Below are 20,602 nucleotides of genomic sequence, written 5' to 3' on the forward strand. Positions count from 1 at the left end.
GTCCATTGTTTCTGTTGGTGGGAGGCTGTAGGGTTTCCAGAAGGTCTGGGTGGAGAAGGGAGGACCAAGATGGGTGTGGTAAGATTCCTGAATGCTTTAAGTGTGTGCACAGCAGGGACGGAGGGGAAGCAGGCAGTGGCACCTCAAGGTGGCTTCTCTCAATCACGTTTTGCATTTCCACACCTTCCATGCTTCCCCTTTCATGGGACTGCAGGATTGTTACCTCTGACTAGCTGTTCCTTTCTGCAGTGTGCTTGAGACAGGCTGCTAGGGCAGGGAAATTTGTTCAGATGCAACAATTACAGAATGCCTTAACTCTGTGTGCACCTCTGTCATTCTCTGTTGCCACCAGAGGAAGACATGGCTAGGAGGAAAGACAGCTAATTTCCAGGGGAGTTTTCTCTGAGGAAAACTGCTTAAAACCAGCCAAAGCACAGACAGTTCATGGTGCTGGTTGTAAGACGCACTAAAAAATGTGGTTATTTTACGCATACTTTGTTCATTTCTTGTGAGGTAATGATGATTCAATTGTAACTATTGTTGCAGTCCATTTTCACAAACTTTGATGAATTTAACTTTATGTTTCCTTAAGCGGAATAGAGATAGAAATGAAAAAATGTTTATACGTGTCAGTTTTGGAGTGCTTTTGGAAATAAACACCATGTTCTTTTGCTGACAGGATTTGAAATCTAGCAATCAGCGAGATGAAATTGCTGCAGCTCGTGCATCCCTGAAGGAAAATTCTGCTTTCCTACATTCAATATGTTCAGCTTGTTTGGAACATTCTGATGTTGCATCCCTTACAGTCAGCAAGGATTCAATTTGCAATGAAATAGAGAATGCTCTCAATGTAATTTCTAATGTTTCCCAAGGAGTTGGAAATAAAATGGAGCAACCTGCATCTCACGCAGCTACTCTTGGAAGTGCACTTGAAGAGCTTGAGGTACGTAAACATGTGAGATTACAATATATTTGGAAAAAAGGTTTATTAATTTTCCTAATAACTGTTGACATTATAAATGATGAGCCTAAAGGCATTAAAGATTGTTGCTCTGCTTAGTCCTGGTCTAAATGATTTCATTGAGAGGGATCTTTTTCTTCAGAGGAGTTTGGAATGAAGGCTTCATGTGTGTTCAGTATTTGGCTCCCTTGGAACAGAGGGCAGAGTCAGCTCCAGTTGTGCCACTGCTGCTGGAGACAGACATTGCAGTAAGCGGGCAGAGCCCAGGAGTTCAGTTTGCTCAGAAGTGATTCTCAGCTCACAGTGCCTTGGCTGCATTTCAGCTGCCACCATGCAAGCTGAAGTCCTTGTCTCCAGAATGTATCAGTGGGACCATTCTGGAATTTGTATAATTGAGCCATTCAGAAACCTCATTATATTTGCTGCTTATCATTAAGCAAAATGACATAGCAAATACGCTTTCACCACTTCTACATTTCTGCTTCCATTGTTGAAGCAAATACCTGGGAGAAGGCAGCACTTTCTCTATTCCTGACCTCATCCGAAGCTTTTCTATGGAGTTTTTCCTTTTTCTCATGGCTGCTCTGGCTCTCAGCAGTGCCATTTTCCATTGTCCTGCCACGAATGGTAAAAGATCTCCTGTAGGTGAGACTACAGACCATGATCTTCATGGCGTGTAACTGATGTAGGCCCAGATCAACAAAAGGAATGAATGTTTCTAAACACATTTGCAATTATGGGTGGTTTGGATTGTGAATTCTTGAACTTAGCAGATCTCAGCATTCCAGTGCTAAGACTGTGATACATTTTCAGGAAAATTGATGTTAGGACTGATGGTAGTAGATTTTTATCTAAAGTTTTCAATGGAAGATTAAAGAAATACATTGAAATATGGCAGTTTATTGATCAAAACAGTGGCAGTTTATTGATCAAAGCAGACCTCTCAGTCATGCTCAAAGTCAAATCAGACAAGGTTTTCCCCCAAAGGAGCAAGCTACAATTGCACCGTACGTGCCATCCATTCTTGCTTCTCACAACAGGTTTTAAAATTACAGCTCCTAATCTATTTTCCTAATAAATGGAAGGGAAAAGAAACACCTAAAACTAATACATAAGTTGTTACAGTGTAACTGTGAATGACAAATGAGATCCCTAATATGAGACCCACTATTTACCCAGATTACTTAAAAACTTTAAAAAAAGAAGTGTCAAAGGGGTTGCATTTGTTTACTGCAGATGAATTTGTCTTGACTCTATGTAAGCAGTACTGTTTAAAAATGCAGTAAAATTTATTATTGTTTTAAATTTGAAATTTGTGATAATCACAAAATGGAAAAAAATTGTATTTTGGATTGGATTTGTTTTTACTTGGAAGTGTAAGAAGATAGAAGTCTGAAAGTTGTAAAAAGCTGTTGTTCATCAAGTTGTAAATATATTTTTACCTAGGTAGCACAAATGGGAATTGAAGCTGTGTGAGTTAGATAAAGCACAATTTATAGAGCATTTAACTTCTGAAATGTTTTTATGAGTTAGATGGTTACACTTTTCTCCCTTTACAGAAAGTTCTATTGGCTAAGGACCTGAAATAACCTTTGCTCCATCTTCTTGTTGCAAACACGGTGTCATGAAATAGATTGATGCAGTAAATAGACTGGTGGGAACAAATCTCATTAAATGTTTATAGTGTGGAAATGTATCTCAGAGCTTACCCAACAATCTAGCATCTAGATGGTTTGCAATATCATTCTTCCTTTGCCAGTGCTGGCACTGTGAAAGTTATTAAAGATTTATAGGTGAGGAAACCACCAGTAAAATTAGAGCAGCTAACTCCTAAATCAGTAGATTCTCAACAATTCCTCTTAAAATCCCTATAACTACTGTGTAATTTGTAAATAGACACAAAATTGTAACTTTAAAATTTAATTGCATATTAAGATCTGTGAAAAGAGCGTGTGGGTGCAGGTTAGCTAATGCCTTTCTCTGGTCTTTCATCTTGTGAATGCAAAGAGATTTCTCACAAAATGCTGCAGGTCCTGCATGCCTGAGTCTTTGTGGGCGTGTTCAGCTGCTCTGTGGTCCTTGACTGACTGTGGCCATCCAGCTGAGGAGTGACATGTGAGATGCCAAAAGGCTGTAAGTCACTGCAGAGCACCAAATACCTCAGTTTCTGCATATCCCTGGGCCCTCTTTTTCTTCTGGATCACACTAGTGAGGGAGAAAACAGAGGTCTAATCACTCCTCTTAAATGCTTTCTTATGCTTGAGTCTTTAAGCTGCCTAAGAGTTAGGTAGCTGACCACTGCTGAGCCTGTTAAATCAGAGACTGCTTCTTGTGTGTCTGATGTCTTCTCATTGACTCTTTCTTGTGTAGATGTACTGATTATCAATAAGTAATGAAATGATTTGGAGAATTTTATCTGTAAGGCAAAGCCTGAACTCTTCTTTTTCTGGCTGTTATTGCCTAGATTTTTTTATTCAGAGATGAACCATAGTAGCTTTTTGGCCAGTGCTATTTGTCCATATTGGTGTAAACTTTCTCCAAACTGTCTCCCAAAGGAGGACATTTCTGTTTTGGGTCAGATAAGATTTGAAGGCAGTCATTTTCCCAGCTAATTGGCTCATTGGCTGTGGCTGTCAGGTATGTCTTAGTGTTCCCCAGTCAGTGAAGCCGTTTCTTCTGCAGCAGCACTTCAGTATTGTACCTGCCAGGCGTGTTTTGGATTCCAATGGACAGTGTGTGTACAGCTGGGCATTGAGGGGGCTGCTTGAGATACAGGAGCTTGAGGGGGAGCTGCTGCTGCAGTGAAGTGTGGCCATGTGGCACAGCTTGAGAACATGTGAGCTACCCCAGAGCACCTTGGTGTTCAGGGCTCTAATGGGAATGAGGGAGGCGGAGTTTCAAATCTCTAACACCATCTTGTGACTCAAGTCTCCTTGCCTCACTGTTAAGGCTCTTATCTTATGGTGTTCTAATATAAAACTTACATTTCTAGCTTAAGCTAAACAGTCCAAGAAATTGTCCTGTTAAATCTAAATTGAAAAGAATAATTAAAATCCTGCAGTTTACAGTCAGTCCGGCACATACTGGATAAGCACAGATAAGTTCTGATTTACTGAAATTCCATGCCAGGGTATCTGGCATAGTTTTCTTGTTTAATATTTCTTCTGAAAGCGTGAAACCACCTATGGATGTGATTTAGGAGGTGAACGGGTGTATGTGGGATGTAGGTTTGGAATTCAGGACCACAGTAACACAGTTTCAGATGTTCAGTCACATTAGCAGTTACTGGTTCAAAATTCTCCAAATGCTGAAGCTCAAATATACTTACTTTCACATTTCATGAAAATCTCATATTCTCCTTTTCTTTCTCTTCAGAATATTTGCTTACCACACAAATGTAATTAATTTTATCAAGCCAAAAAGAGTTGTCTGCTTTTGTTTACCCTACCTACTGAAAAGCAAAAGAGCACTTTTATCTATGTCCTTTGGAAAAATAATCATTAAACAAAAGCTGCAGTTTTTAGCTTTGCCCATATCCAGCCTGTTAAAAGTGGCAGCAGTGACTTTCTGCCACAGTGTGGGATTGATTAGACTAAAAATCAGCAGAATTAGACTCCTCATGTAATCTGACTTAACTTCCTCAGCTGTGAGCTAGCCCTGATGGCTTTGAGTTAAATCCAGAGGTTCTCCTGATCTCTAAAAGACTAAATAGGCATTGAAGCCCTGTTTCAAGTCTCTCAATGGCAGAGAAAACCTGGGTTTGTCTGCAGATGACCTCTGTGTGCGTAGCCCCACTAGGGAAAAGGGAATGTGCCATGGTCAAAAGTATTTTGGAGGCTTCCAGTGGAAAGCACATCTGGGAAGCATGATGTCACGGCAGTTCCTGCAAGTAAAAAGTAAGGCAGCAGCTTTGTTGAACTGACTGTTCTTACCTGCACTCCTGGTTTTGTCCAGAATTTGATAGTCCAGGATCCCCTGGTAGCGAATGAGGAGAAGGTGAGGCCGTCGCTGGAGCAGCGGCTGGAGGCGATCATCAGCGGGGCAGCGCTGCTGGCGGACTCCTCGTGCACGCGGGACTCGCACCGTGAGCGCATCATCGCCGAGTGCAGCGCCATCCGCCAGGCCCTGCAGGACCTGCTGGCCGAGTACCTCCGCTCCGTGAGTACTGCGGGGCCGCTGAGTAGCGCAGCACGGGGCTGCTGAGTAACACAGCACAGGGCCGCTGAGTAACACCAAGCACCTGAGTAACACAGCACAGGGCCGCTGAGTAACACCAGGCACCTGAGTAACGCAGCACAGGGCCGCTGAGTAACACCAGGCACCTGAGTAACGCAGCACAGGGCCGCTGAGTAACACCGGGCACCTGAGTAACGCAGCACAGGGCCGCTGAGTAACACCGGGCACCTGAGTAACGCAGCACAGGGCCGCTGAGTAACACCGGGCACCTGAGTAACGCAGCACAGGGCCGCTGAGTAACACCGGGCACCTGAGTAACATGACTGGGCTGCTGAGTAAAGTAACGCGGGACCACTGAGTAACACTGGGCAGCTGAGTAAGTAACACTGGGCAATGGGGTAATGCAACACAGGGCAACTGAGTAACACCAGGAAACTGAGTAACACAATACAGGGCAACTGAGTGATGCAACACTGGGCCACTGACTAATGCAGGGCCACTGAAGGCAACATGGGGCCACTGAGTAACCCCAGGCACCTGAGTAACACAACACAGGGCCACTGAGTAGTACTGGGCGACTGAGTACCATGGGACAGCTGAGTAATGCTGGGCTGCTCAGTAACATGGGGCCCCACTTGGGGCTGCCTCAGTGCCTCCTGCTCAGGGTGCTTAGCATTTAACCAAGAATTAATGGACAGTTTAACCTGCATTTCACAACATGCTCTTTAAAAGGTTGAAAGGGATGTTTTTGTCCAGAAATGGAAGCAAAACCTAAATACACATTCCCAGAATGAGTGTGAATTGTATTATACTGTGTATATAAAGGCTATGGAAAATGCCATACCACAGATAAAATGTACACGTTTAGGTTATTTTACGCTTGTTGTGAACTGTCACTGGTTCAGAACAGACAGTCCTTCATATACCAGAAACAAGAATTTCTTTATAATGCCACTTCCTAGACTAGAGTTTGAAAAGGTAATCTCTGTTCCTGTAGAATGCAACAATTTAAATAATAATTTCTTAAAAGGTAACCAATCTGTTATTGTTTTCAAGTATGATTTTGACACCAGAAGAGAAGAGCACCAGTTGACAAGGTTAGAATGACTAAAGTGTTATACTGGGAAGACAGGAGTGTTGGGTAAATCCAGAAATCTGGTTGTCTGACATGCTTTTAGCTGTGAATTAGAATAGGAATGTAGTTTGCATTTTAAAACAACACAGATTTTTCTTTTGGATTTGAAGAATGGATTTGACACTTGTTACATCTGGCAGGTAAATGTTGAAACAGTGGAGACTCAATACTGTTAATATGGGTACACAATGTTAATCTCATGCTTTTCATCTGTAAACAGTTTCTGTAGGCATATGTTCTTTTCTGAAGATACCTCAGGATGATTCATCAAGCAAGCACATTGAGAGAACAATTGTGTGATACAGATACTTGCTCCCTTTTTGGGAAGCTGAAATTCCTTTCTGTTCTGTAAGTCAGCAGTTAACAACACAGTCTAAAGCTGTTCTAATGAGGCTGTTTGCTTTGTCTTATTTTATTGTCCTTAGGATAATGTAGTGTAGGGACTAAAATAATCTATGCATATCAAATTCCTTTTCATCTCACAGATGCTGTACTTTCTGATATTCCTCTACTTATTGGGTGTTTACAGATAGTTTATTAAAGTCAAGTTGTGCTTTCGGGCCTTATACCAGAGCAAGGTGCTATAAAAGTTTTATTCAAAATGCTGTTGAATGCAGCCTTGATGCTTTAATCTCTCTGGAAGTGCTTTACACATGAGTTAGATAGTGAGATTTCTTCAGCCTTGGTTATCTTGGAATGTAAATCTTTGGTATGTTGTTGTGGCAGATTTCTCTTGAATTGTCTCTTCTAGCATGGGGAAGGGTTTGCTGTTAATTGGCTGAAAGCTTTATACAGGAAGGCATCCACCTTTAATGGATTGGTTGGACTTAATGATCTTGAAGGGCTTGTCTTGTATAAATGATTCTACCCAGAGCATGTGGCAGATGAACAGCACCCTGTATTAGTCCAAAAGATTGCTGTGGGTTTGTTCCAAGGATGCTTTACTATGTATCTCTGGTGTGAAGCTACAAGGTTTCAAGTCAAGTGGTCTTAAATGCTTAGACTCGTGGAACAAAATCGTGATCATCTTTTGTACTTCAGAAATAATCATGGGTTTAGGGGTACGTAATGTACAATAGGTGGAAAAGAATAAAACGTAACCTGCCCCACTGAGTTGAGAGTCGGAAAGCAGCTATTGAAATATGACAGTAAGGGAAAGTGTCCTATAATTTGCTGTAGAACACAGTGACTGCACAAGGTGGCAAAGACAAGCAAGCAGAAAGGAAAAAATACAGGAGATGTAAATGTATGAGGTTACATAACAGGATGGAATTGAAAGTTTTTAGTTTCTTTTAGAGTTCTTTTTATACAATTATTGCTGAATGGAAACACTCGCTAAATTAAATAAGTTTTTCAGTGAGAAGATTATCAGATGTCATTTACTTTATTTCACAGCTCTAACTCGCTGAAGAGGAGATGATAGATCCAGGAAACACTGCTGATTTATCAGTGTCTTTTTGGCTCTTCTATTAGTAGTTTCAATAAGCCAGGCCTGGGAATTGAATGAGCTGTAAAGATGATGACAGCTATTTGTTACCATAGCACAATTTAATTTTCCTCTCCTTGGGAACACTGTTGTACTCCACAGGCAAGTGTTCTGTCTGTGGATACTTCATGGGTGTTTATGTGTGTGCCCTCCTGCCTGTGCCCTGTGCTGAGTGAGCTCCAGAGCCCCTGTGCCACAGCTTGTATGTGAAACTGGAAACTTTTCCTTGCCCACAGTGCATCCAGGGTGTGCTTTGCTCTGGCTGTGTGCTCCTGCTGTGTGGCTCCCCACTGCCATTTCTGCTCTCTGCACCCCCTCTCACGAGCTGTGCCAGTCAGCTGCTCCAAGGGTTTGTTTTTCTGCAAATGGGTCTCCTGTTTCTTGCTGGCACATTGGCTTGATCACTCACCTTACGGCTTCTTACTGTGTGAGTGTTGCCAGTGGAGCTGCATTGCCTCAGAGACACCTCACCCAGTAAGTGCCACCTCCACAGGTCCTCCTCCAGCACCTGCTTTGCCAGGAAGCTGCCCTGGTAACATCCAGGGTCTCTCTGGCTCTGGTGCTGATGGTGGACGTGCCCTGCTAGGTGAACGTTGAGCTTAAACAGGGTTATTGCCAAGGACTTGGGTGCCTGAACTCTGTGTCAGTTCTGCATTGTCTGGTCTTTTGAAACTAGGTCTCAGTGCTTGAACTTGACAGGAATGAGGGACTTGTCTTTACAAACAAGCTGTGGGTCTGCTAGGAGATAAAACTGGCACTGAGAGGTAAGAGAAACAATGGGAAGGATTCCACTCATTGATAAATGGAATGAGAGAGATTTGTCTTTATCAGTCTGCTGATAAATAAAATTGGATACTGAGAGATGAAAGAAACAATGGGAAGAGCCATAAATCCCATAGGAATTCCACTGACTGACACAAGGAAAAGAAAAAGAGGGGGGTTATACATTAGAAGGGGGTCTTAGGTATTATACTTTTGGGAAGTCTGGACCTCTCAAGTACCTCAGCCAGTGGGGAAAAAGAGAGGGCTGGGAAATGAGGATAAAAGGAGGCTGCATCCTCCAAAAATTTGAGAGAGCCCAGAGGAAATGTCCCACAGCCTCTCTCTTTATTTGAATAAAGTAATGGGACTCTGTGTCCTTTTTGGACATAAACCTCTGGTGTTTGTGGATTAATTTTCCTGACAAACTGTACAGGAACTTAGGGTTTATTAGCCCTAATTTTTGAAAAATATAAGGAGTATAGCTTGTGTGGTTCCTAAATTTATTTATTAATTTTTACCTGAATTCTTTAAAGTCTAATGAGCCTCAAGGGCATCGAAGATTAAGAGCTTGTTGGTGTCAGTGACAAATTTTTAAAAATATTTCTTAAGAGTTTTTTAATGAAAGCTGGGAGAAACATCGTCTCAGAAGATACTTGCTTTTATATGAGTGTCTGTTTGTCACAGAGGTTTTATCACAGTGAATGGTATAATGGAAGGTGAAGCAAAATGCTCTCCACAACAACCTCTAAGATTTTCTGTTCACGGAATAATTCAGACACAGTAAATTGAAAATGCATTTATAATTCCTCTGAAAGGTAGCAGTTTTTCTTCTTAATGGTTTCAAAAATTCTTTGAAATTATTTGTGTACACTTGTTATCCTTTCTGTATTTTACTCATACACATACATTGTTGGGGGATATATTTGCATTTTAGGACATCCAGTAACAGGAATTACTATTATCGGTTTGGATATCTTCTCAATGGCAGAATCATACTATAGTGTGGATAATAATGGAATAATGTATCCACTGGAGCAATCATGTTGTTCTAGTAATGAGCACTTGCTCTTTCCCCAATGCCAAATTCTTGTCTCTTCATCCTTTCCAGTGAGAAGTTCCTGAACTCCGTGGGGTGCAGCAATATGAGCTCCCATGTTTCCTGAGTTGTGCTTTTACTCAGTCGCAGTAAGGACATTCCCTTCCCTTCCCTTCCCTTCCCTTCCCTTCCCTTCCCTTCCCTTCCCTTCCCTTCCCTTCCCTTCCCTTCCCTTCCCTTCCCTTCCCTTCCCTTCCCTTCCCTTCCCTTCCCTTCCCTTCCCTTCCCTTCCCTTCCCTTCCCTTCCCTTCCCTTCCCTTCCCTTCCCTTCCCTTCCCTTCCCTTCCCTTCCCTTCCCTTCCCTTCCCTTCCCTTCCCTTCCCTTCCCTTCCCTTCCCTTCAGAAGGGATAATGCAGTTGTGATTGTGTGAATGGAAGTAGCTTTTGTGAGCAGCACTAAGTGCTGCTGCCTCTGCCATCATTAAATAGGGACGTGAAAATTATTCTGCATCCTCCTCTGGCTTTCAATAAAGAAACGTCAGATACACTGTTAATATGAGCTGCTTTCTTAAAATCTGAAATCCCCTTACTGTTTAAATGTTGTTTCATGCTATTTGAGTTTCATTAGTTTTAGTTCACAGTTTCTCAGCTTATTCTGGCTATAGGAGATACCTATGTGTGTGTGTATATGTATGTGTGTCAGTGTATTTTTCTGATCAGTTCTGATTTCACTTCCTTCTTGTGTATTCCAAAAATGGAATAACTTAACTGGGTTTTTATGTCACAATTACCTAAATTTTTGGGCCAGGCATGGGTAATTTAGTCTGGGTGTGCCTGTGGCTCTTGTGCCATAAGTGGTGGCAGCTGCTGTGTCCTGCTCTCCCACAGCTGTGCTTTGTGTGTGACAGGGAGCAGAGCCAAACCAGCCCTTCTCACACCAGCATGCATCCATTAAAAAGTGTGAGGAGAATAATGATACATTTTGCCTTGAGGCACATGAGGAAGTGAACTGAAGTTGCCCACCTTGTACATGTTTATATTACTGCTAATCAAGCCCTGGCCATCCATGTAGCCTAGGGGCAGGCCAGCTGAGGCTGAAGAGGAGTGATCAGCTATGCCCTGTATGATCAGGCAGAGCTCAGGAATGATCAGGTATGCCCTGTACTGTGTGTAGGACATACCTGAGCCTTGTTGGGAATGCAACTCCTGGAGCTTCATGAAACTGGCTTCCGACAAGGCTCCAAAGCCTCATCCTTCTCCACCAGATTGCACCCACAACTTCTGGCTGTGAGACCTGTTTGGGTCTGAGCACATCTGCTGAATTGCTGTGAGGATGAGATGAGGAGCCAGGAACCCTAAAAGCAGAGGGGTAACTGGGACGGGGAGTGAGCTGGACTGGGTGAGCCCTTAAGGAAAGGGTGGGCAGTGCAGAGCTTCCTCTACCATGGGGAAGGTCCAGTTGTGGGAAAGGGGACACAGTGGGTGGCTGGGACTTGGGCTGTTGTGTCTCTAGAGCACTGACTGTTCACTTACTGGACCCTGAGCCCTGCAAATTCAAAACCAGAAAATGGGTGGAAAACCAGGAGTTTTTATTTATTGGTGGTGTGGTTCTGGGCCTCAATCTTTGTCTCAGCTCTTAAATTTGATTGCTGTGGAGCTAATGCCTTGCTCTACTTCTGTATTGAGTATTCTTCAGCAAGAGCTTTAGGTCTGACCAACTGTCTGGATGCGGAAACTGTGATTGATAATTTTTTTGGTGATATTTTATTGCCATTCTTATTCTTGGGGAGTGGAGGGATGTACAGATACCTCAAGCATACTGATATCTCAACTTGAGGTTACTTGTACTTCATGGTTGCCCAATGAAGACTTTTAACACTTTCCTGGGTTGCCAGTGACACCGGAGGAGGTAAAAACCAGGGGACTTGATCAGTTTGACTTGTATTTTGTGGTTATTTCCACTTTCCTTCACAGATGTGTAACTCTCAAAGTTCTGTGTAGCTGCTCTCTGAAGAGCTGAGTCCGAACTTGGTAGACTTGACTAACAGGGAGTTTGAAGAAATTCCTTGTTAAAATCTTCAAGAGCAGAATAGCTGTTGGTTATTCATGGAAGGGGTTGAAATAAGTGATTTCCTGAAATCCTTGTTTTTAAATCCTTTCTTTTTTACTTTTGAACTAATAAAAACCACTTTTTACAAGGAGTGTATTTGAATGCTCTTAATTTACATTCCACTTTATACTCAAACATTTTAGGAAATTGAGGTATGTCAAAATGTAAACTAGAAGAATTTTGATGTGTGGGTGGGAAGTGTGTCACTCAGTTCTTCTCTTATTCATGGTGGAGTTTTTTATGACTTGAGTATTATGTTTTTCAAAAAGGATGAATTCCAGCAAAATTGGTATGCCTATATGGTATATTATGCTGGCATTTATGCAAAAAAAGTAGTTTGCATGATACTGTTGCTCACATTGCCTGAGTGGTTGATTGAGTAGACTTTGAACACTCCTACAGATTTTCTTCCATTTTATACACAGTATGTGTAATTCAGAATAATTTTTCTAAATGTTAACTTGCAGTGAACATTTTGTTTTATGGGGAAGTTAGATATGAATTGTTAAGGAGGAGGATCTTAAGTGTACTTAAAAGAGAGAAGTAGTCTAGTGAATTCCCCAAATAGATTTATAGCTGAAAAATAAGCTGCAGTTAAATGTACCTGATTGTATATGCTCTTACAGACTCTTCAGTAATCTAGGACCTCAGCACATGAGCTGGAGAAAGATAATGAAAGCTTTTGTCTCCTTAAGCCTTGCTTTTCATTGAACAGTTCTGAGCTGAGTTATTTCAGGATTAATCATATCTCAACTTGAGGCTTGCACTGGGGTAACGTAGCGTGAGGAGCAACTCATGGCTCTGTGGAGGATGATTCACTACAAGAGTCAGTAATTTGTGTTTAGTATACCTGGCAGCACTGAAAATATATTAGGTTGCTGAAGACTAATTTTTTTTCAAGAAACCTTCAGTAAAGAAGCATTTGCTCTTCCAAAGATGAAATAAATCCTTGATTGTGGTAATAAGCAAGCATTAAAAATAATCAAGTATTTGTTAACTCAGCATCTACCCAGCTGTTTAGTTTACAAGAATTTTCCTATTTTTAGAGTTTATTGAAAATGGTTGTTACTACTAAGATTTTTCTCAACCAGTTTCCTGTCTCAACCAGTTTTTATAGAGGATGTTAGACTTGTAATTTTCTGAAATGTCAGGGTGGGGTTTCTAGGAATGCTACTGAAGTCTGCTGTTTCAGATGCATTTATCTTGGTTTTTCATCCTCTGGTATAATGCAGCTGATTCTTGTTTTCCAGATATATTTCTAAATTTCATTCTGTTTCAGGTTGAAAGTTACTTTTTGTTTATATAACAGTTGTAATAAAAAAGAGCAATCATAATTGGATAGGTCTTCTCAGAAGGTTGATGGTGTAGGCCCAGCCAAAACCCAAACTAACCTGGCTGGAGTTGACCTTGCTTTAAGGAATGGGTTGCATTGCATAATGTCCAGACATTGCTGCTGTCTTCAATCTGTGCAGTCTGATGCTAAACATTTGAATAAATCCCAATGCTTGTGCAGCGTTCTGGATGACCCTGCCAGCTCCTTTTAGTATACAGTAAATCCCATTATTTACTAATGGAGGATTGAAAGATACTCTGGTAATGAAGCCAGGATAAGAAATTACATAAAGTAGTAAAAGGAAAGTTTCTTTCATTTCATAATCTCTGGTAATTTTCAGATGATGGAAGAAGAGTAGTTACTGTGTTAAATTCTGTTTTAATGGATAATCTCTGTTAAAAAATACCTTCTAGAAGTCATTTGGGAAGTGGTTGATTAAAAGCTCTCCCTAAGAATTTCATCACATGACTGTTGAGATCTATTGCATGGCTAAAACCAAATGCTTTTCCTATAGTTAGTAGGATTTAGGATATTGTATACCAGCAACCTAGGAGATGCTGTACTTCTTCATTTGTAGTACCAGAAGTGACCTCTCTTTGATATAAATGGAGATACCTGCATCGTTGTCAGCTGACTTCTGAACTTAATTTCTTGCATAGCTTCTCTTGATCTTTTTTATGAGGAGTGAACAATGGAGTTTTATGTGAAATAGCTCATGGTCACTTTTCATGGAAACAGTACTGTATCAGTACTTTTATTGCAGAAAAATTGTAATTCTTGGTCTTAATTGTTCAGCCAGATCTCAAAACAGTTACTCAAAGGAGATTGAGAACTTGAAGATCTGAATCTCAATTCCACATTTCCATCTTCTTTCTGAAAAGAAAACCAAAACAAGGCTTAAAAAACAAAACTATTATCTGTGGTCACAAACAGCATTTATTGGCATTTTCCTTTGAGCGGATTGATTTCCAGTTGTTTGTTTTTGCTGTCAGATGTGCTACTCTTCTTTCCTTAATTAAGTAAAAGAAAAAGGAAGAATATAATTTTGTATAATTGCGTTTCTGATAGATGTCTATGATCAGAAGGCTGGCAAAGTAAACAATTGAACCATCCCCCCATGATATTACTAAAAAAGATGTGCTTTAGTCTTTTCAAGATCAGCTCTTCTCAAGAACTGCTTCTTGTGGTTGTTTGCTAAGCCTGTGTTGCCAGTTGGCACATTTTCTTTCCCTTTGAGTATGCAAAGAAAATAAGTGTCTTAAATCAGACAGCTGCGGTGCTTAGTAGAACACATTAAATAAATGATTCTAATTGCTGTATCTACTGGAAAATCCTTGCTATCTTGAGTTATTCTAATTGTTTTTAACCATTGTTTCATTATCAGGAGAAAAATCAAAGTAAATTTATACAAAGATGGAAAGAGATGATAAGTCAGCTACTTGACTTGGAGCTGTACTCAGGAATAATCTAGGATTATCTTTTCTATCAAGTGGTGATGCTTCTAATTTTTTCTAAACCCTAATATTGTACAGGAGGAATTATCAGCCTGTAAAAGAAGATAAGTGGTAAAGGAATCCCTCCCTTCATTTTCTTGAATATATTTAGCTCTTTGCAGGAGAAACGAAGAATAATAATCAAATTTTATTCCATGTAAATAAGAGAAAATAAGAAATACAATAATTACATACCCCCTGGCAGCAGTTAAAGGAAAACAAAACTGGAGCCCAAGGTAAATCTCTTCTCTGGGTTCTTCTTTTCTGCTCAATACAGCGAAAGAGCACTGGATTATTAAAGTGCCTTTACTGACTGTGCACGTGCACACAGGAGAGAGCAGCTGCACATAAGCCAGAACCATTTTGGTTTTATAATGCTATTTCCAGTCAACTGCTTGCAGTAATAAGGAAGTGAAATATGGGACAACTTTGCAAAGTTCCTGTAGAAAGTGTCAGCTAAAGGAGTCCAAACAATGAATCGGTAAAGGAAGTGTGGAATGCTGTGTGACAGCTTGTAGCTGTTTGTTAAGGAGGTAAGGTCACAATGGCACTTATGATGTGTCCTACAGCTGGCAAGGAAATGGAGGTTTTATTGCTTAGCTTTTAAGTAATCAGAGAAACTTGATTCTAATTTGAAGTACAAGAGGCCTAATAATCTTTTGAGTTCTGTCAGCCACCTGCTGCTCCACTATGCAAGTGTACATTAAAGCAAGAGTTTGAAATTAAATGCACTGGGACGTCAGGTGATGCTGACAGATACTGCCAGGGCTGTTACCAGGTTCTTACCTGTCCTCTCCTGTCCAGCTGGGGAACAGCTGATCAGATTGTTCAGATGAAGAATTACCCTGGATCCCAACGGGAAAGCAAAGTGCTGTTGCATATGAGTGAGCATGCAAAATCAGGGTAAGGCTGCCATCTCCTGAGGCTGTTTGGCTCCTCGTTTATTGTGATCCTTGGAACACCTGCCTCTCTCAGCTATAAGAATGGAATTTCTGTAGAGCAAGACTGCTCAGGGACTGGTACCTCCAAGTCCTTCCCAGAAAGACTGGGAACAGCAGATCTGAAATTTTCAGTTTGGTCCCAAGGCTGTCTTACAGAGCTGGCAGGGCATATGCCTGTGTTTTGTCAGGCGATCTATTGTGCTCTTTCTGTTTCCATGGAAGATTCTGCTTTTGATAAATTGGGAAAATTTAATAGAAGAAAGAGTCCTCTGGAGAATCTCCAGCTGTATTCCTGATTTCTGGTGTTGTGCTTTAGTTCTTGCTATGTTTTTCAGTTAGTCTGTAGCATTGTCAACGCCATTTTAAATGTCTCATAGAATTATAAGCAAATAGTATTTCTCATTCCATTTCTGGATGAAATGTGATTGGCAAAGGTCAGATATTAAAATTATTTGCTTGGCATTTATTCAGATGTAGATCTGGTTAAGTATTATTACAGACCTAAATAGCTATCACAACTTAAGTAAAATAGGGAGGCTGAAAAAATGACCAGGAGGAATGGATTTAGATTTTTGTTCTGACCACTAATTAAGGAATGGAGTTTTATTTGTTTTGTCCTCTAGCTTATTCTTGTAGAGAAGAGTCTGTGTATATCTGTGATACAGATCTGTAGGGCAGTCTGTAAATCTGGAATCATCCATTGCTGGCAAACAGCTGGAGTGTGATGCTGTCCTCGTATTCCCTGTGGCTGAGGAGGTAAATGAAGTGGAGTAAAATTGAGCAGTGTCCTGGGATTGTTCTGTAACACTGCTCCTGTGGGGCTCCTGGGGAATGCCGTGCTGGGAATGCCATGCCTTCCCCTCAGGCCTGTGGGGACTGGCTTCTGCAGAGACACAGATTTTTTTAGGTGGTTTCCATGCCAGAATTGCTCTTTGCTCCTTTGCCCAAATAACACATTCTGAGACAAGAATGATGCAGCAAGGCATCGTCTGATCAATAGTCTGATCAGCACCAAAGGCTTCTTTGCTCCATTAGAACCTGCAGATTTAATAGTGAAGGAAAGTGTGGGAATCTGAGCACTGGAAGTAATTTAGAAGGAAATAATAATAGGGAAAGTAAAGATCTTCCTAAATGAGGGACAGGAACTCAAAAATACTCTGTCTTTCCTACCTGCTTCAGGATTCCTGTAGATAGTTAGATGGGAAAAACTAATGTAGTTAATAAGGGAAAGTGAATATATACCAGAAAGTGTTCAGGAATATTTAAGAAAGGAGTTTGTGAACCATTGGCCTTGGCTGTAAAAATCTGTGAGGAATGAGTATTTCCAAGTAACAAAAAAGCCAAATTTATCTTAACAGATAAATTCCCATATCTATGAGATTTATAGGTCAGTCCCTCTAACTTGGATAACCGTGAAGAAGCTGCAGGAAATCCTTATATAATAATTTCCTAAAATTGCTCAGGATAAGAAGATAGTTCTGAGCCACAACCATCTATTTTCAATATATGTTTTGTCAAATACATGTAGTTCTTTGACAGAATAGCTGGCTGGGGATTAAAAGGAAAGCTGTAAAATGACATAATGTTGCACACTGAGAGGATGCTTTCATAAGCAAACTTGAGAAGGGCAGTTATTGTGTTATGAGGTTCCCTCATACAGGTTACTGAAAAATGATATTCCTAGTGAATTGGCATTTAATCCATTGCAGATCAGTTTGGGATAGCTTAATGAAGTGTGCTTCTGCAAGGACTGGTCTGGGACCCACGTGTATGGTGTACTTTCATTTGTAATGAATGAAATAAAAGTAGATAAATGGCTAAGGGAATGAAGAGTGGAAATAATTGAGAATTTGAATGATGCTACTCTAGTTAAACTTCAAAGGATTGTATAGGTCAATAAAAAGATTACCCCTCTTTTAATTATCTATTTTTAAAGTTTGGAGAAATGGTCTGAAATCTGCAGATTGAAATGATAAGTGCAAACAATTACCCTTGGGACGAAGTTCACTGTATACATAAAAAAATGCATCACTTGTGGCTTCACAGCAGTACGGCTCTACAGATCCCAGTGCCATATGAAAATCAGAAATGAAATGAACTGTCAGTAGGGCTCAGCTCAGTAGGAAATTCTGGGCATCACAGCTTAAGAACAACAAGGACTGATAAGAGGAACAAAAAGATGCAAGGATTTTAGAACTTATAAAAAGTAGGAAGCAGCTGACTGAACTGAGTCTGTGTAACTTAGGAAGAGGTGGAGGAGAAGAGGAACATGCTGATATTTTCAGATATGGAAGAGGTTTTTATAAGGTTTATGCTGTTAAGTTATTCTCTGTGTCTGTTCAGAGAAAGACAAATGTAATTGGCAAAATGCAGAATTGGTGCAGTATTGGGTAAAAAAACCCAACCCTGTCAATGAACAAGCACTGGAACAGTTCCCTTGGGAGGCCATGGGGAGTTGGTTGTGCACACAGGTGAGACTGCCTGGGCTGCCCAGCACCTGCTGGGAGCTCTAGGTACACCTGGGCTGCTTTGGAGTGTTCAGGGCGCACAAAGTGACCACGAGCTCCCTCTTAGCCAAACTCATTTATTGGTTTACAGTTTCATAAAACTAATATTCCCAGCCTTCATACTGCATTTTTCTTACTGCAAATTGCTTTTCCCCCACAGATTAGTCTAGGTTTGTAACAGTGAATGCTTTTTCTATGCAGTGATCAAAACTAGAGTGAAATTTGGTGGGGTTTTTAGATTTCCAGGCCATCTACAGATAATAATCTGTCCTTTCTATAATTCTGTGTTCAAGCATCTGAGGAAGGCTGGTTAATAAAAGAAGCTATTAATAGTTGTAGGCATACTAGGAGTTTATTTTCTCATGAGCTATTTGCATGAAAATAGTACACTTAACAATGATTCAGCTTATCATACCAGCAGGAGTTTTTGTATCCTGACAAATTTATAACTACATTAGAAGGATTTATCTAAATTTAATATTTCAGGATCTACCTAAGCATTTTGCATCCTATAATCTGTTCATAAACTGGAACTTAAATACAAGAAATAGAAAATAGGAATTTTGCTCTACAAGATTAAAACTCCAGTAACCAAATTGCATTTGTGTAATGTAATATGTGAGCTGTTCTCTCATACTAACATGTTTTCCTGAGGAGAATGGATATGCACTATATAAAAAACCCATTCAACCAACCCCTTCTATGACTTGGTAGTATGGCAGGAATCCCCAGTAAATGCTGTGTTTCATTGTAGTGTTAGAATGAAACCAGGTGAGGAAGCTGCCTGGGGCACACCTGGGAGGCAGGAGGCTGCCCCAGGCTGGCATGTCCATAGGAGTGGGCCTTGCCTAAAGCTTGTATGGAGGAAATTTTGCTAAGGTTCTAGAGGAGGCTCTCCAGGACTGATGCAAAGCTGGGTGCTGCTGCAAGGTGTTGGACGGGGAGGCAAGGAAGGAGTAACCTGCTCATGTCAGGATAGAGACCAGGGGGGCACAGTCACTGGAGTCACTTGGCCATCTGAAGTTTCTTTCTCAGAAAGTTGCAGTGTTCCACAGAGACTTCCTGTTCTAATAATCAGAAAGCTGCAGCAAGCCCAGCTTTAGAGATGGAGGGTTCCTCTGCTCCAGACACCCAAAAGGAAAAGCTGGTCCTGTGTCTCCCCAGGAGCCTTTTACCTCAGCCCAAGCACAGAAGGGTGGCAGTCGTGATGGGATTTTGTGGGACTGATTGCAGTGCTCCACTCCTCAGGAGCCTCTGCCAAACAGCAGGGAGAGTTCTTGTAGGAGAGCTGTTCACAGAGGTGTGTCTGCAAAAATCAGCACCAGGCAAACTGAGCAGAGCATGGGGTTGAAGCTGTCTCCTCAAAGGTCCTTCGGTAGTCATGGCTTGGTTTCACTGACTGGAATACAAGAACAGCCTAAAATGTGTCTTTGTAAACAGAGGACACAATACAGCTTTGCTGTTCTTCCAGAATTTTTACTGGTGCTTTAGACAGAAAATGATGGATTTATTCTGGAATAGATGGTAGTTTGTTTGCCTTATCTAGATGGAGCAGCTTTTTTTTCCTCGCTACAATTGGGTTTGGTGGTTGTAAAGCAAGAATGACTTCATTATGGTTGAACTGACTTTTTCACAATAAACTTGAGAATCTAGAAGCATACTATCAAATGTCACTGTTTTATATGATGTATTTCTCAGTTTAAAATACAATTTTTTCCCAGAGTTGAAATTAGAATTGTTGACATTAAGGAAATGAAAATGATTGATGGAGTGGTTTTACTTGACCAGCTGCTAATGATTTCTCACTCAATATATCATTAGCTTGTGCTGAAGTCATACATATGGCAACCTAGAAAATAGCCTGAAGTTCCTGAAACTAGAAAGAGGAAAAATATAAGTTATTCTGGTGCTTTTGAGCTATGAACTGTGATATAAAATGTGACTTTTGATGTTCTGGGATGGTGTGATTGATAGCATAATTTTTGTTATTAAATTGTTTACTCTTTACTGAATGTTACAGTGCATTATATTTTGGCTCAGAGGCAAGGAGAAAGGTCACTTAATTTCCTTGTTGGCCGCTGCAGCCCTTGCTCAGGTAGAGCTTTTTTGGAAGGAAGGGAGAAGGCATTTTCATTGGGAACAGCTGAAAATGCTCATTTGAGAGAAACTTCTGGTGCTTCCTAAGGTGGGGACTGGTCTCTCTTTGGTGGAGAAAGAGGGGAGTATTTCTGTGGCTCCTGAAAGAGTTCTATAAAGTTATGGTGTCTCAAAAGCCTTGCTGAGAATTTAGTCTGAGAACAGGTTTGTAGGAAAGGACAGGTCCATGATGAGCAGGAGAGGGGTTGGCTGAGCAACCCTTTGATTTGCAGTTTCTGCTGTCCATCAGGACAGCTGTGTCAGTCTCTCAGAACTGTGTTGTAATAAAGCACAGCTCTGGTTCAGTGGCTTTTTGATTCTCTCAAGGACAAGGTGGTGGAGGGTGGCACTCTCTGGGAGACTCCCCACAGCCACTTCTCCGTGACACAAAATTTAAATCCCTGTATCACTACATAGATGAGTTGGTTTCTTCAGTGTGAGAAGGAAGGAGAAACCCTCTAATCAAATACTCATGGGAGCACAGGGAATACTCCAAAAAGCTGCAGGTGAGCATTTAATGATGAGG

At 40.9% G+C, this 20,602-nt stretch overlaps 1 protein-coding gene across 4 annotated transcripts in view; it reads left to right on the forward strand.

The window, feature by feature from the left end:
* CTNNA3 (catenin alpha 3) overlaps window positions 1-20,602 on the forward strand; it is a 401,940-nt gene that overhangs the window by 75,941 nt on the left and 305,397 nt on the right. For 3 of the 4 annotated variants that reach the window (XM_062496193.1, XM_062496192.1, XM_062496194.1), the window contains 2 exons: window positions 680-943; window positions 4,916-5,119. In XM_062496193.1, the coding sequence (XP_062352177.1) occupies window positions 680-943; window positions 4,916-5,119 (468 nt within the window). Of the gene's footprint in view, window positions 1-679; window positions 944-4,915; window positions 5,124-20,602 lie in introns of all 4 variants that reach the window. The other variant, XM_062496191.1, reaches the window with a different exon arrangement.

This window comes from Cinclus cinclus, chromosome 7, assembly GCF_963662255.1.
Source record: "Cinclus cinclus chromosome 7, bCinCin1.1, whole genome shotgun sequence".
NCBI classification, from domain to species: Eukaryota; Metazoa; Chordata; class Aves; order Passeriformes; family Cinclidae; genus Cinclus; species Cinclus cinclus.